This window comes from Mesoplodon densirostris, chromosome 10, assembly GCF_025265405.1.
Source record: "Mesoplodon densirostris isolate mMesDen1 chromosome 10, mMesDen1 primary haplotype, whole genome shotgun sequence".
Lineage (NCBI taxonomy): Eukaryota > Metazoa > Chordata > Mammalia > Artiodactyla > Ziphiidae > Mesoplodon > Mesoplodon densirostris.
Genome location: NC_082670.1, coordinates 71,579,362 through 71,597,528, shown reverse-complemented (window position 1 = coordinate 71,597,528; position 18,167 = coordinate 71,579,362). Strand labels below are relative to the sequence as shown.

Sequence of the window (18,167 nt, the reverse complement as noted above, 5' to 3'; positions counted from 1 at the left end):
GAGTCTGCACTCTGGAGCCCGGGAGCCACAACTACTGAGCCCACGTGCCACAACTACTGAAGCTCGTGTGCCTAGAGCACATGCTCTGCAACAAGAGAAGCCACTGCAATGAGAAGACTGTGCACTGCAATGAAGAGTAGCCCAGACCGTGCAGCTATGAAGACCCAGCACAGCCAAAAATAAATAAATAAAATAAATAGATTTATTTAAAAAAAAAAAACACCTCAGGAATTAGACAACCTGAGCATTATCAGATGCATAGGCAGAAATAATAAATGTGCCATTTAACAGTTGACTATGAGAAGGAGAACCTATAAGGAATGGAAAGAAGAAAACTAGCTGTTCAACCATCAACTGCAAATCCTGGATATGCTCAAAACGCAAATAACAAAGGCTGATCTATGTCCAGGGCAACAAGTGCACTGAGGCATCTGGCTGAAAATAACAAAACAAAACAACATGAAACAAGACAAAAAACCCAACAACAACAACAAAACAATCCACAGTCCAAGGGAGAATACAAGATGGCAGCATGAATGCCCAAAGGCATCCAAAACAGAACTGAAACCTGGCCATTGGAACTGTGAGTATTCCACGTTTTCAATAACACACCACTCCAATATGGGGCCTAATCCATTTGGAGAAAGCTCTTGAAAAAAATACCTGAAAACTTTAGCATTTCCACTCCTAGACATACATCCAAGAGAACTGAAAATGTATGTTTACACAAAAATTTGTACATGAATATTCATAGTAGCATTATTCATAATAGCCCAAAGTGGAAACAACGCAAATGTCTATCAACTTACTAACGGATAAAGAAAATGTGTTACAACCATACAATGGAATATTCATTTATAAAAAGAAATGAAGTACTAATTCTTACTACAACATGAATCAACTTTGAAAGCTTTATGCTAACTGAAAGAAGTCAGTCACAAAAAAGTGTATGATCCCATTTATATGAAACATCTCAAACAGGCAAATCTATAGAGACAGAAGGTAGATTAGGGGACTTCCCTGGCAGTCCAGTGTTTAAGACTCCATGATTCCACTTCAGGGGGCGTGGGTACGATCCCTGGTCTGGGAACTAAGATCCCGCATGCCATGCACAGCACGGCCGAAAAAAGAAAAAAAGAAAGTAGATTAGTGGACGTTAGAAGCACGAAACGGGGGAAGGTGAAAGGAAATGGGAGCAACTGCTAATGGGTGCAGGTTTCTTTTGGGGTGATGAAAATGTTCAAGAATTAGATAGTGGTGATGGCTGCATAACTCTGTGAATATATTATACTAAATGCCACTTAAACTGTACACTTTAAAACGGTGAATTTTAAGATATGTGGACTATATGTTTTTGTTTTTGTTTTTTTGCTTTTTTTGCTTTACGCGGGCCTCTCACTGCTGTGGCCTCTTCCGTTGCGGAGCACAGGCTCCGGACGTGCAGGCTCAGCGGCCATGGCTCACGGGCCCAGCCGCTCCGCGGCATGTGGGATCCTCCCAGACCGGGGCACAAACCCGCGTCCCCTGCATCAGCAGGCGGACTCTCAACCACTGCGCCACCAGGGAGGCCCTATATCTTAATTAAAACAAACAAAACAAAACAAAGCTTTCAGGGCTGTAAGACTATTGCCAGAACAAAGACATTCAGTTATTTCATTCCTCTCTCTTTGCCATACCCTGGCCCACTTAACCTGTCCCCACCCCACAGTCTCTCACTGAGTACTCTGCCCCCAGCTTTTTCTCCTCTAACTGTGCATACCACTGCCACACTCATCCTCCTTAGCACACCTCAATTCTTGCCCAAAGCTCTGGTTCCCAATGACCATATATAACTGAAAATTAGAGAGCTCTAACTAGAAGGGAACATCCGTTTTCCCAACAAAAAGATGGCCAAAAGGCAATTTGACCAACCTTTTTTTTTTTTTAATTTATTTATTTTTGGCTGCATTGGGTCTTTATTTTTGGCTGTAAAAGGCAATTTGACCAACTTTTTTTTTTTTTTAATAAATTTACTTATTTTTGGCTGCAATGGGTCTTCATTGCTGTGTGCGGGCTTTCTCTAGTTGCGGCAAGCGGGGGCTACTCTTGGTTGCGGTGCGCGGGCTTTTTGTCGTGGTGGCTTCTCTTGTTGTGGAGCACGGGCCCCAGGTGCACGGGCTTCAGTAGTTGTGGCACATGGGCTCAGGAGTTGTGGCTCGCGGGTTCTAGAGTGCAGGCTCAGTAGTTGTGGCGCATGGGATTAGTTGCTCCGTGGCATGTGGGATCTTCCCAGACCAGGGCTTGAACCCATGTCCCCTGTGTTAGCAGGCAGGTTCCCAACCACTGTGCCACCAGGGAAGCCCAATTTGACCAACCTTGAATGAATAAACTTTAGGGATATGAAACAACCAAATGTCTACTTAATTTATTAATTAGTTTTATATATTTAAATTATAAAACAACATGGTCTGAATTACAACTGTACCCCCAATACCTATACACTGGCAGGCATATAAACACAGCAAGGAGCTCAGCAGCTACTGAATGACTGTATCTAGGCAGCAATCAATGAAGTTTAAACTACTAGGTGACAGACTGAGGATACACTCAAAATCCAAGTCCACCAATGGGTATATGTTAACAGGAATGAGTGTACCTATTCACCAAGAGAAGTAACAACTATGAAATAGCCCCAAATGGAAAAAAAAAAAACCCAAAACCCAACCCTCCATGTTCTTTGACACTGGAACCAATAATAAATTGTGGTATGTTCTTTTTTTTTCTTTAAATATTTGTTTGTTTATTTATTTATTTATTTATTTATTTATTTTTTATTTTTTTTTTTGCTGTACGCGGGCCTCTCACTGCTGTGGCCTCTCCCGTTGCGGAGCACAGGCTCCGGACACACAGGCTCCGCGGCCATGGCTCGCGGGCCCAGCCGCTCCGCGGCATGTGGGATCTTCCGGGATCGGGGCACGAACCCGTGTCCCCTGCATCGGCAGGCGGACTCTCAACCACTGCGCCACCAGGGAAGCCCTATTTATTTAATTTTTGGCTACACTGGGTCTTAGTCGCAGCAGGCAGGATCTTTGTTGTGGCATGCAGGATTCTCCGCTGTGGCATGCGGGCTCAGTAGGTGCAGTGCAAGGGCTCTCTAGTTGTGACACGCAGGCTCCAGAGCACATGGGCTCTGTAGTTGTGGCGCACAGGCTCTCTAGTTGTGGCCCGAGTGCTCAGTAGTTATGGCACATGAGCTTAGTTGCCCTGTGGCATGTGGGATCTTAGTTCCCCGACCAGAGATTGAAACCGTGTCCCCTGCATTCGAAAGGGGATTCTTAACCACTGGACTGCCAGGGAAATCCCTATGGTATGTTCTTATACTGAAAGACCGTACAACAATGAAAATGAATACATCCCACTTAAACACAAAATGAATTTTAAAAACAATACTCAGTATAAAAGTCAGGTAGAAGAATACATCATGTGTGATTCCATATACATAAGGATCAAAAGCAAGTCAAAGGGCTCTACAGAATGACAACTTAGGACAGTGACCACCTCTGGGAAGGGGAGAAAGATTAATGACCAGGAGAGGCTTCTTTATATGGAGCAGCTTCCTGTTTTTTAACCTGGGCTGCAGTTACATAGGTTCTTGGACAGAACGTTTGTGTCCACCCCCCTACCCTAATTCATATGTTGAAGCCCTAATCCCCATTGTGATGGTATTTGGAGGTAGGATGTAAATTAGGTCATGAGGTTAGAGACTTCATGAATGAGATTAGTACTCTAAGAGACAAATAAGAGAGAATCTCTCTCTACCATGTGAGGATACACAACAAGGCAGCAATCTGCAAACCAGGAAGAGGGCTCAGGGAAACATACTGGCTGGCACCTTGATCTTGGACTTTCCAGTCTCGAAAACTGTGACAAATTTCTACTTTTTTTTTTTTTTTTTTGTGGTAGGCGGGGCTCTCACTGTTGTGGTCTCTCCCGTTGCGGAGCACAGGCTCTGGACGTGCAGGCTCAGCGGCCATGGCTCACAGGCCCAGCAGCTCCGCGGCATGTGGGATCTTCCCGGACCGGGGCATGAATCCGTGTCCCCTGCATCGGCAGGCGGACTTTCAACCACTGCGCCACCAGGGAAGCCCGAAATTTCTACTATTTAAGTACCGTAACCAGTCTATGATATTTTGTTATAGTACCCAAACTAAGACAATAGGTGTATTCAACTTGTGACAATTCACTGAATAGTATGCTTATGATCTCTGCTCTTTACTGTAAGTATGTGATACTTCAAAAAGAAAAGAAGAGAGAGGGAGAAGAAATAATGATTTAGCGACAGTACCCCTTCCATTTGTACACTTCTATTTTATTCAAGCTTTTTACATGCTGCAGTTTTAATCACCAACAGAGCCATTTCAGGTCATCTAGCAGTTCTCTAGAGCACATCACTCATTCATTCATTCATTTATTTATGGCTGCGTTGGGTCTTTGTTGTTGCGCGCTGGCATTCTCTAGTCATGGCAAGCGGGGGCTACTCTTCGATGCGGTGCATGGGTTTCTCATCGTGGTGGCTTCTTTTTGTTGTGGAGCAGGGCTCTAGGCACACGGGCTTCAGTAGTTGTGGCTCGCGGGCTCTAGAGCACAGGCTCAGTAGTTGTGGTGCACAGGCTTAGCTGCTCCGTGGCATGTGGGATCTTCCCAGACCAGGGCTTGAACCCGTGTCCCCTGCATTGGCAGGCGGATTCTTAACCACTGCGCCACCAGGGAAGTCCGAGCACATCATTTTTTTAAAATTTATTTTATTGAAGTTTAGTTGATTTACAATGTTGTGTTAATTTCTGCTGTACAGCAAAGTGATTCCATTATACATATATATACATTCTTTTTCATATTCTTTGCCATTATGATTTATCAAGGATATTGAATACTGAGTTCCCTGTGCTATACAGTAGGACCTTGTTGTTTATCCATTCTATACATAACAGTTTGCATTTGCTAAGCCCAAACTCCCAGTCCATCCCTCCCTCTCCCACTCCCCTTCCCCCTTGGAAACCACAAGTCTGTCCTCTATGTCTGTGAGTCGGTTTCTGTTTCAAAAATAAGTTCATTTGGGCTTCCCTGGTGGCGCAGTGGTTGAGAGTCCACCTGCCGATGCAGGGGACACGGGTTCGTGCCCCAGTCCGGGAAGATCCCACATGCCGTGGAGTGGCTAGGCCCGTGAGCCATGGCTGCTGAGCCTGCACGTCCAGAGCCTGTGCTCCACAACGGGAGAGGCCACAACAGTGAGAGCCCCGCGTACCGCAAAAAAAAAAAAAAAAAAAGTTCATTTGTGTCATATTTTAGATTCCACGTAGAAGTGATATCATATGGTATTTGTCTTTGTCTTTCTGACTTAGTATGATAATCTCTAGGTCCATCCATGTAGCTGCAAATGGCATTATTTCATTCTTTTTTTTATGGCTGAGTAGTATTTCATTATATATATGTACCACATCTTCTTTATCCATTCTTCTGTCAATGGACACTTATTTAGGTTGTTTCCATGTCTTGACTATTGTGAATAGTGCTGCTACGAACATAGCGGTGCATGTATCTTTTTGAATTATAGTTTTATCCAGATATATGCCCGGGTGTAGGATTACTGGATCATATAGCAACTCTAGTTTTTGAGGAACCTGTATACTGTTTTCCATGGTGGCTACACCAATTTACATTCCCACCAACTGTGTAGGAGGGTTCCCTTTTCTCCACACCCTCTCCAGCATTTGTTATTTGTAGATTTTTTAATGATGGCCATTCTGACCAGTGTGAGGTAGTACCTCATTGTAGTTTTGATTTTCATTTCTCTAATAATTAGTGATGTTGAGCATCTTTTCATGTGCCTGTTAGCCATCTGTATGTCTTTTTTGGAGAAATGTCTATTTAGGTCTTCTGCCCACAAAATGTGGTATATCTTAAGCAAATCTGATGGCAATTAAAATGATGTGCTCTAAAAAGGGAACCATTTGTACAACCTAAGCCCAAGACACACAGATCATGCTGTTTGGAGTTGCTGATAATGCTAATAAATGCTTTATGTAGCAAGTCTTCACTTCAATCAAAACGTGTTGGGAGACTCCCCTGGTGGTCCAGTGGGTAAGACTCTGCACTCCCAATGAAGGGGTCCCAGGTTTGATCCCTAGTTGGGGAACTAGATCCTGCATGTGTGCTGCAACTAAGAGTTCGCATGCCACAACTAAGGAGCCCGCCTGCCGCAACTAAGACCCAGCACAACCAAATTAAAAAGAGAGAGAGAGAGAGAAACAGAAACCGACTCACAGACACAGAGAACAGACTTGTGGTTGCCAAGGGGGAAGAGGGGTGGTGGAGTGACAGATTGGGAGTTTGGGATTAACAGATGCAAACTATTATATATAGAATGGATAAATGACAAGGTCGTACTGTACAGCACAGGGAACTCTATTCAATATCCTGTGATAAACCATAATGGCAAAGAATATGAAAAAGAATGTATATATATGTATAATGGAACAGCAGAAATTAACACAACATTGTAAATCAACTAAACTTCAATAAAATAAATTTTAAGAAGATATACCACATTTTGAATCTGTGAATAATGTTATTGTGGGGAAGTTTATTATCTGTGAATAATGTTATTGTGGGGAAGGAGTACTTTTTGGCATGAAACTACAATAGTCAATTGTTTGAATGGTTCTGTAAGTGAATTTGAATACTTGTTTTATTAAATATGTTATCCAACTTTTTATTTTTGAGATTATAACCCTGGAATAATCACCAAAACTGTGTTAAATTTCTTTGCCTGCTTAAAAAAAAAAAGAATTCTCTTTTCTGAGGGATAAAGTTTCGGGAAACCCCATGTCATATTCAGGTAATATACCTATTTTCAACATTTCAAAAAGTCTAATAGATATCCCTTAAGACTAGACAGGGTAACTAAGATGTCCTATTTTTTTCACTTTTAGCTGAATATTCATCAGGAACCAACAATTTACAAAAGAAATACAAATAACTAGTAATCAAATGTAAAAACATTCTATTTCACTAATAACCTAAGACAGAAAATTAAATCACTCCCTTCTTTGCTATACGGGCAACATTTTTTTTTAAATTATGAAATATTACAAACACACAGAAAGTTAGAGAACACAATAACACACATCCATGTACCACCACTCAATAAAAATATTTTGTTATTAACACTTGGCACCCGTTGATGCAGGGAAGACAGGTACTCTCAAACACTGTTGGTAAAAAATAAATCGGGAAATTTCTGGATGGCAATTTGACTATATTTATTAAGTCATAAAATATGCTTACCTCTTAATCTGGCAAGTCTACCTGGAGGAATTAACTTAAAGAAGTAATTAAGGATGTATGACTATTTAGCTACAAGGAGATTGATCATAGCATTCTTTAATAAAATAAAGAAATAATCTCAAAATATCAAATGAAGAACTCATTAAATCATGGTAATCTATACTATGGAGCATTACAGAGCCATTAAAAGTGATATGATAAAAATGTATTTAATGACAAGGAAATATGCCCACAATACTTGAAGAGAAAAGGTTATAAAATCATATGTACAAGATTATCCTACTTTGTAAATACAAAGGTTATGGATGATACATACATAGGAAAATTTGGAAGGGCACACATCAAAATAACAGCAATAATCTATTCAATGTTTATAGACTATTTCATCCAAAAATAGAAGAATACACATTCTTCTCAAGCTCAGATGGAACATTCACTAACACAGACAACATTCTGGGCCAAAAAACACACCTTATCACATTTAAAATAGAAATTATAGGGCTTCCCTGGTGGCACAGTGGTTGAGAGCCCGCCTGCCGATGCAGGGGACACAGGTTCGTGCCCCAGTCCAGGAAGATCCCACATGCCGCAGAGCGTCTGGGCCCGTGAGCCATGGCCGCTGGGCCTGCACGTCCGGAGCCTGTGCTCCGCAACGGGAGAGGCCACAACAGTGAGAGGCCCACGTACTGCAAAAAAAAAAAAAATAATAAAATAAAATAAAACAGAAATTATAAAATGTATGTTCTCAGACCACAACATAATAAAACTAGAAATCAATAACAGAAAGACAGCTGTAAAATCGCCAAATACTTGGAGATTAAACAACACATTTCTAAATAACACATGGATCAAAGAAGAAATTTCTCAAGAGAACTTTTTTTTAAAATCTGAAACTAAATGAAGCTGAAAACACAACTTGTTGAAATTTGTGGGATGCAGGGAAAGCAGTGCTCAGAAAGGAAATTTATAGCACTGAATGCACATAATAGAAAAAATGAAGATCTAAACTCAATAATCTAAACCTCTACCTTAGAAAACTATAAAAAGAAGAGTAAGTTAAATCCAAAAAAAAAGCAAAAGAAATGATAAAAATAAGCACAGAAATCAATGATACCGAAAACAGAGAATTCATAGAGAAATATCAATGAAACTAAAAGTTAGGTTTTTTTTAAATTTTTTTTTGCGGTATGCGGGCCTCTCACTGTTGTGGCCTCTCCCGTTGCGGAGCACAGGCTCCGGATGCGCAGGCTCAGCGGCCATGGCTCACGGGCCCAGCCGCTCCACGGCATATGGGATCCTCCCAGACCAGGGCACGAACCTGTATCCCCTGCATCGGCAGGCGGACTCTCAACCACTGCGCCACCAGGGAGGCCTAAAAGTTAGGTTTTTAAAAATATCAATAAAATGGATAAACATCTAACCAGGCTAACTATAAAAAAGAAAGATACAAATTACTAATAGCAAAAATGAAATAGGGGCCACAGTACTGATTTCATGGACAATAAAAGGATAACAAGGGAATATTATGAACAATTCCATGCCCACAAATTTGATAACCCTGATGAATAGGAGCAATTCTTAGAAAAACACAACCTGTTAAAACTCACACAAGAAGAAAAAGACAATCTGTATAGGCCTCTATCTATTAATGAAATTGGATCAATAATAATCTTACAAAACTGAAAGCACCAGGCCCCGATGAGTCCACTGATGAAGCCTACCAAACATTTAAGGAATTAATACTAATTTTCTACAGTCTCTTCCAGAAGACAGAAGTAGAGGACACATTTCCTAACTCATTCTATGAGGCAGACATCACCCTAATACTAAAACCAGACAAAGATATTACATGAAAAGAACCAATATCTCCCATGAAGGTAGATGTAAAAATCCTCAACAAAGTATTAGCAAAGCAAATCCAACAATGTATATGAAAAGAATTATATGCCATAACCAACTGGAATTTATTCCAGGTATGCAATGCAAGGTTGATTCAACTTCGAAAAATCAATTAATATAATCCATCACATCAACAGGCTAAAAAAAAAAAAAGAATTACAAGGTCATATCAATAGAAGCAGAAAAAGCATTTACAAAATCCAACAGCCATTCATGATAAAAACTCTCAGCAAACTAGAATAGATGGGAACCTCTTCTACTTGCTAAAGAACAATGGGGGTGGAGGGGGGTGGGGCAGAACCCTAGAGCTGGCAAATAAGCTTATGAAAAGATGCTCACGTTCTATGTCATTAGAGAAGTACAAATTAAAATGAGATACCATTACATAGCTATTAGAATGTCCAAAATACTGAATACTGACATCAAATGCTGGTGAGGATGTGGAGCAATAGTAATTCTCATTCACTGCTGGTGGGAATGCAAAATGCTACAGCCACTTTGGAAGACAGTTTTGCAGTTTCTTACAAAACTAAACATACTCTTACCATGAAATCCAGGAATTGCACTCCTCAGTATTACCCAAATAAATGGAAAACTTATGCCCATACAAAAACCTACACATGGATGTATCCTATAGCAGCTTTATTCATAACTGCCAAAACTCAGAAGCAACTAAGTTGCCCTTTAGGTGAATGAATAAACAAATTGTGGTACATTCAGACAATAAAGTATTATTCAGAGCTTTTTAAAAAAAAAAGAGCTATCAAAACACAAAAAGACATGGAGGAAACTTAAATCCATATTACTAAGTGAAAGAAGACAATTACTAGCAAGTGCATAATACTATGTGAAAGAAACCAATCTGCAAAAAGCTACATACTGTATGATTCCAACTACATGAGATTCTGGAACAAACTATGGAGACAGTAAAAAGAAAATGGTCGCTAGGGGTTTGCAACCCAGCAACCATTGAGGAAAGGATAAACAGATAAAGCACAGAGGGTTTTTAGGGCAATGAAACAACTCTGCATGTACTATAATGGTTGATATATGTCATTATCAGTTTGTCCAAACTCACAAATCTACAACACCAAGAGTGAACCCTCATGTAAACTATGGACTTTGAGTTGATAATGATGTATCAATGTTGTTTCACTGATTGTAATAAGTGTACCACAGTGGATGGTGAAGGAGGCTGTGGGTGTGCTGTTGGAGGTGGGATGCTCAATTTTTTTGTGAGCCTAAAACTGCTCTAAAAAACAAAGTCTATTTAAAAGGAGAAAAGAAAAAGTCCATTAATTTATTTTTTTTAAAAAAGCAATATAGGGCTCCCCTAGTGGCACTGTGGTTAAGAATCCGCCTGCCAATGCAGGGGACACAGGTTCGAGCCCTGGTCCAGCAAGATCCCACATGCCGCAGAGCAACTAAGCCCGTGTGCCACAACTACTGAGCCTGCGTGCCTAGGGCCCGTACTCCCCAACAAGAGAAGCCACCACAATAAGAAGCCTGCACACCGCAATGAAAAGTGGCCCCTACTCGCCGCAACTAAAGAAAGCCCACGTGCAGCAAGGAAGACCCAATGCAGCCAAAAATAAATAAATAAAAAGCAATATAGAGATCACTGGAGATACTAACCCTTTTCTTTTAACCTGTGTTTTCTACTTTTTCTACAGTAAAATGAGTAACAACCACACAGAAGTGTGGGTGAGGTGGTGAAGAACCACCCTAACTAACTTCGGGAAACAGTATTTTGACTATATACTCTCAGGCTAAAGACAAAAAGAACTGTACCCAAATACTGGATTCTAGTTTTTCACAGAGGGATGAATTAACAACCTGAAACTACTTTATGTATACTCTGGGATTGAGCAAATAAGTAAACATATTGTGGATAATGAAAGCCAGGATTTTTACTATTAGCAAAAAGAATTACAAATAAGGAATGAGGTAAAGCTAGAATGAACTCTGTGATATTGGATTGGAATTGGAATTTATAACATCATGAAATCATGGTCTTTAATATATATACACAGATAGATATAAAAATGCATATGTGTGTATACACCATATTTTTTAGTTCTATTCACTACATAAAATAAGGGAGATGGGATGGTTCATCCTTATAGTAGAATTCTAACAAATGTGTAAGAAATGATGGAAATAGAAAATTGCCCTTAGACAAAAACCCACAGTAGTAACTTTACATGCAAAAGCTATCAACAGATGCTAAAATTATTAAGTGAGAAAGGCATGCTGAGAAATAGGATATTTATAATCTCAAAGTATGCCCCCACAAAATACTTATTAATTATAATTAATTAGTAAGTTAATTATACCTAAAATAGTAACTTTACAGTGGTGAAACCTGACAAACACCACCTTAACCAAGTGGTCTAAGTTAATATCACTAGTAACAGGACAAAACCATGTGCTACCTGATGATATATAAGGAAAGACACACATCACTCCTGGGGTATTCTTGCCAAAAAATGCATAACCTGAATTTAATCACAAGGAAACAGACAAATTCAAACAGAGAAATGTCCTACAAAATAACTGCCAGTACTTTTCTAAAGTGTCGAGGCCATGAAAGACAAAGAAAGACTGAGGAGTGTCACAGAGAATAAAAGGAGATATCACAACTCAATACAACATATGATCCTGGCTTGCATACTAAACCAGAGAAACGACATTTGCAGACAACTGGCAAAATCTGAAAAGTTATGTATATTAGATAATATTATATCTGTGTTAACTTAATGATTATGAAATGTTGAAGAGTATTGGTATTCTTTCCTCTACTTTGTACCCCCTTGAAAGACTGAGATTATTTCAAAATGTAAAGTTTTAAAAATTAAAAAATTTTAAACAGTCTCACCCCACTAGACCATAAGGAGACATGTCCATTTTTCATTAATAAATGTATACCACTTAGTCCAAGGTCTTACACATAGAAGTGCTCAGTATTCACCATGTTAACAAAGGTTAAAATGAGTTGTTTCTGATATATCCAACATGATTCCAGACAGACCAACCAGTTTTTTTTTTTTTTTTTTTTGCGGTATGCGGGCCTCTCACTGTTGTGGCCTCCCCCGTTGCGGAGCACAGGCTCCGGACGCGCAGGCTCCGGACGCGCAGGCTCAGCGGCCATGGCTCACGGGCCCAGCCGCTCCGCGGCATATGGGATCCTCCCAGACCGGGGCACGAACCCGTATCCCCTGCATCGGCAGGCGGACTCTCAACCACTTGCGCCACCAGGGAGGCCCAGACCAACCAGTTTTGCACAGGAGGGTATGTCCCATTTACAGTAAAATGCTATTATATTAAGATAAAATATACGCATTTTTACTTTGAGTTGAAACTCTATAACTAGTTCAACATGCTGGCTCCAGTTATAAGGCTCTGTGAAACCTTCTTCCAAAATAAAGCCAAATGAAAAGATATTCATTTGGCTTCCAATATTTGATACACTATAACCAAGGGCTATGAAAATCAGCACCCATATTTTAAATACTCCCTGGAAAACTGATATGTGAAATACAATCTGTTTAGGGAATTCTCAACTTGTTTCCCTAGCAACTGCTATCAAATGTGCATGATCTGCTGACCCTCAAGCCCCATATCCAGCTGGTATGTCTGCTGGATAACAGAATATCTTAGTCATTTCTCAGACTGATTTTAAAAATCACCTTTGGTGGGGAGTTCTCTGGTGGCCTAGTGGTTAGGAGTTGGAGCTTTCACTGCCAAGCCCAGGTTCAATCCCTGGTAAGGGAACTAAGATCCTGCAAGGTGCGTGGCATGGCCAAAACAAAAAACCAAAAAAAACCACCAAAACCCAAAACCCTTTGGTTCTTTAAAGAACTTATTCTGGGCAATATATCAAGTTGGTCTCATTCTGAAGCTCCTACCCCAAGGGCACAGGTTAGACTTGTGACTGGCAGTCTGGAGGGTGGGCAGGAGCCATGTCTGCACTCTATCACTACACTCTTTTTTTTTTTTTTTTTTTTTTTTTTCTTTTTGCGGTATGCGGGCCTCTCACTGTTGTGGCCTCTCCCGTTGCGGAGCACAGGCTCCGGATGCGCAGGCCCAGCGGCCATGGCTCACGGGCCCAGCCGCTCCGCGGCATATGGGATCCTCCCAGACCGGGGCACGAACCCGTATCCCCTGCATCGGCAGGCGGACTCTCAACCACTGCGCCACCAGGGAGGCCTTATCACTACACTCTTAACCCCACCCACCATTCCCCATTCTGTTAGGACCAGGAGGAAGGTAAAGAGAAAGGTGATTCATTAAAAGTCAACCCATGGCAAGTTGGGTCATCCTCTCTATGGCTAACCATAACTCCCGTCCCCTTATACCAGGGTTTCTCAAACTTGGCACTGTTTAAATTTTGGGCCAGATAATTCACTACAGGGGCTGTCCTGTGTGTTGTAGGATGTTGCATCCCTGGCCTCTACTCACTAGTGCCAGTAGTGACAACCGAAAATGTCTCTGGATATTGCCAAATGTCCAGTGGTTGGGGAGGGGAGAAAAGGATATCCAAACTGCCTTCCCTCCACCCTCTCCCCACTGTTAAGAACCACTGTATTACAAAAAAACATCAGGCCAGTGGAGGTAAACTTGCTTCGCCTTTCCCCTGGCCGCTGTTGCTTCTTGGTCTAATGCTAGCTAGCACACAAGTCCTTCTTTGTGTATCAGGCATCCAAATGCCAGCTCTCTCACGGGGGAAAACATTTGTTGGGTTTTTTTTAAGCCCCACAAAAACCTTACAGTGTGCAGGAGTGGGAGATTTGAATCTGGTCCTATTTCCCATCCTCCAACCCCAACCCCCAACCTCAACTCTGCCCAGCAGGGGACCGACCCTCTTGGGAGCGCTGACAAGATAGCTTAAGCCCTCATCACTTTACAAAGCATCCACTCAACCCACCAGAAATTTACTTACTTTCCCCAACCAAAGAGTATCTCCAACCACCAAGGGAGGGGGTATGATGGAAAGACAAGTTAAATGATGCCTCTTCAAGAGAAGGAATCATTCAAAAATCTCTGCATTTGTTAAGACTCCCCCTCCCGGGTTTCTCTCCTGGCCCTTGCATCCCTCCACAAGGTGATTTAGCATCCTGAGCGAGGAACTGAGGCCTGAATCGCTTGGCATCCCCCAGCTTCCGTAGGGCCATGGCTGTACGTGCTGTCGCTGTGTTTCTGTTTTTGTTTTTTTGTTTTTTTTAACTGGGTTTGGGGTTTGATTTTTATTTCTCTGGGGGCTTTATTTTTCTTGGCAAATACTAAAAATCTCGTCAGTGTAATTTCTGTGGTTTCTATTCAGCTTGGGTTTCATGTTTTAAAATAAACAAATTAAAAAAAACAAACAAAAAAACACTAATGTGGTAAAATGTTAACATTTGGGGAATGTGGGTGCAAAGCACATAGGAAGTCTTTGTACTGTTTTTACAACTTTTCTTTAAGTCTGAAATCACTTTATGGTTGCACGACTCGGTAAATTTACTAAAAATCACTGAATTATATACTTAAAATGGGTGAATCTTATGATACTTAAATTATCATAATAATTTTTTTTCTTTAAAAAAAAAACCTCTGTGTCCCTCTGGTACTAGAGGTCAAAGATGACAGCTACAGTGTCAATACTGCTGAAAAGGGACTTCCCTGGTGTCACAGTGGTTGAGAATCTGCCTGTCAATTCAGGGGACATGGGTTCAATCCCTGGTCTGGGAAGATCCCACATACTGTGGAGCAACTAAGCCCATGCGCCAGAACTACTGAGCCTGCACTCTAGAGCCCACGTGCCACAACTACTGAAGCCCTCACTCTTAAGAGTCTGTGCTCTGTAACAAGAGAAGCCACCGCAATGAGAAGCCAGCGCACCACAACAAAGAGTAGCCCCACTCGCGCAGCAACGAAGACCCAATGCAGCCTCCCCCCAAAAAAAGAATTAAAAAAAAAAATACTGCCGAAAAGAAGCCTCTGAGAAAGATACAGGGAGGGAACCTCCCTCAGCAGTGATTTGGTCTCCTCTACCCACATTCCAGTTTTGAGCTTTGGTTAACAATTCCAGGAAACCAGGAAAGATCCATGTTGGTACCTACAAAGCATTCGGTTACAGGAATGTTGTCTCTGTTAAAAAAAAAAAAAAAAAAAAAAAGCCCAAGGATTTCCCAGCGGCACTTTCATTTTAAATCTATCAATACTTCAAAATAGTCCTTTCCTTTATTTCTTTTTTTCCTTCTTTTTTTTCTTTTTTTTTGGCTGCGCCGCGAGGCTTGTGGGATCTTAGCTCCCCAACCAGGGATCAAACCCAGGTCCTCAGCAATGAAATTGCTGAGTCCTAACCAACTAGATGGCCAGGGAATTCCCCTTTCCTTTCTTTCTTTTCTTTTTTTTTTTTTTCTGCGGTACGCGCGCCTCTCACTGTTGTGGCCTCTCCCGTTGCGGAGCACAGGCTCCAGACGCGCAGGCTCAGCGGCCATGGCTCACGGGCCCAGCCGCTCCGCGGCATGTGGGATCCTCCCGGACCGGGGCACAGACCCGTGTCCCCTGCATTGGCAGGCGGACTCTCAACCACTGTGCCACCAGGGAAGCCCCCCTTTCCTTTATTTCTAACTGTGTGGATACTAAAACAGAAAGCCCACTCTGTACTGAGCAACTACTGTGCACTACTGAGCTACTACTGTGCAACTACTGAGCAACTACTGTGTTGAGCAACTACTGTGCACAAGCTACGTGGCCACTTCAAGTGTGGCTTGTTACCAATATCATCCATCACCTTTCAGACATTTAGTTTAAATGTTCTTCTGTGGCATGTAGATACCATTAACAAAGAAATTCTTCAGACATTTTACGATCAAAGCTTTAAATCTCTAGCTTCCAGACAAACTGACATACCACCTTCTTTTCTGTAAGTGAATCTGTACTTTATTTTAGACCCGAATTCATTCCCGTCAGGCTGGGATCCTGAACTAAATTCCATGCTAAGTTTAAAGACTTTTTTTAAAACTCGAGATACAGTTCACATACCATAAAATTCACTCTTTTATAGTACTCTGTACAATTCAGTGGGTTTTAGTATATTCACAAGGTTGGTCAACCATCATCACCAACTAATACCAGAACATTTTTACCACCTCAGAAAGAGGCCCTATTACCTATTAGCAGTCACTCACTATTCCCTCTTGCTTTCCCCCTCTCCGTAAGAACCTGGTAACCAATTATCTACTTTCTGTGATAGACCTCTTTTTCTCTTTATATTTTCCTTTGGAAACAGTGTTCATACAGATTAAATAGATTAAATACAAATTTCACTTGGTCACAGATTTTGGTAAAATATGTATCATTAGTATACAACATCAGCATTACTAATCTCACCATGAGAGATTAAAGATAATTATTTTTTAATATATTTATTTATTTATTTTTGGCCGTGTCGGGTGTTCATTGCCGCGCACGGGCTTTCTCTAGCTGTGGCAAGCAGGGGCTATTCTTCGTTGTGGTGCCGGCTTCTCATTGTTGTTGCTTCTCTTGTTGCGGAGCACACTCTAGGCACATGGGCTTCAGTAGCTGTGGCACGCGGGCTTGGTAGTTGTGGCTCGCGGGCTCTAGGGTGCAGGCTCAGTAGCTGTGGCGCACGGGCTTAGTTGCTCCACGGCATGTGGGATCTTCCCGGCTCAGGGCTTGAACCCGTTTTCCCCTGCATTGGCAGGTGGATTCTTTTTTTTTTTTTGCGGTACGCGGGCCTCTCACTGTTGTGGCTTCTCCCGTTGCGGAGCACAGGCTCAGCGGCCATGGCTCACGGGCCCAGCCACTCCACGGCACGTGGGATCTTCCCGGACTGGGGCACGAACCCGTGTCCCCTGCATCGGCAGGCGGACTCTCAACCTCTGCGCCACCAGGGAAGCCCGCAGGCGGATTCTTAACCACTGTGCCACCAGGGAAGTCCCAAAGATAATTATTAATCTAGATAAGCTTATCCATGATTATCAAAGTCATACCATCAATACTCTTAACAAGAAATATGTACATATTATATATAATACATATTACATAGACACGTATTTATGTATCTAGCTCACATACAAATGAGCTAGAGGGTGGAATGACAACATCTGAACAATTAGCCCTGTGGAGAACAGGACACAAAGACACATGATAACCTCCAAGTTCAACTTGAATGGAGAAGACACCCAATAAACATTCAATGCCACCTGTGGCCTAAGTGAATTCTGTGACAGAACTACCAGCAATGCTAGATTCAGAAACAAGGCTCTCCATCGTATGAGTGCTGGAATGGCCATGATCGTCTGCCCTCACATGCCTGGATGCCTGTGCACTCATCCCTCAGACACTGTCAAGACAGGTGCTAACCAGCCTCTTTCACTTTCAGTCCAGACACCCCAAGTTTCATGGGAGAGACGCTGTGCAACAGCACCACATGAAATGGCTGTCAAAGATCTAGCTGCCACCCAAAGCACTGCCTCCACTTTTCAGGCATCTCTGAGTCCCAAGAGGTAGATAAGCAGCCAAGAAAAAGGAAGGCAACCAAATAGAGTCCAGTGTTATAGAATCACCCTGTACTACTGAGTATATACCATATGCTAGCTGCCATACCAAGCACTTCACATACATTACATACTTTAATCTCACAATTGCTCTGAGGTAGGTACTGTGATTATCCCTCCATTTTATAGATGAGGAAACTGAGCTTCAGAAGTTACAAGAGCTAGGAACTGATGAAGCTGGAATCTTAAACCTGTCTGTGCTCCTAACACTATACTGTCTGGAGGTATACAAAGTCATAAACTAAAGTTATAACCAAGACCACAAAGGGAACTGTGCCTTTGTATAACCCCTGAACTAGTTAATTAGAATTATACAAATTCTGCTTGTTTTTTTTCAATAACTGTCTGTAATCAAGTTCCAAAATTAGCACTTTGCAC

General features: G+C 41.7%; 1 protein-coding gene across 2 annotated transcripts in view; it reads right to left on the bottom strand.

Moving 5' to 3' along the window:
* Positions 1-18,167, bottom strand: part of RBM6 (RNA binding motif protein 6) — a 108,755-nt gene that overhangs the window by 36,709 nt on the left and 53,879 nt on the right. The window contains exon 1 of one of the 2 annotated variants that reach the window (XM_060109300.1): positions 7,795-8,003. The exons of the other annotated variant lie outside the window; for it this stretch is intronic. Coding sequence (XP_059965283.1) covers positions 7,795-7,908 — 114 coding nt within the window. The 5' untranslated portion in view covers positions 7,909-8,003. Of the gene's footprint in view, positions 1-7,794; positions 8,004-18,167 lie in introns of those variants that run through there. 2 annotated transcript variants of the gene reach the window in all.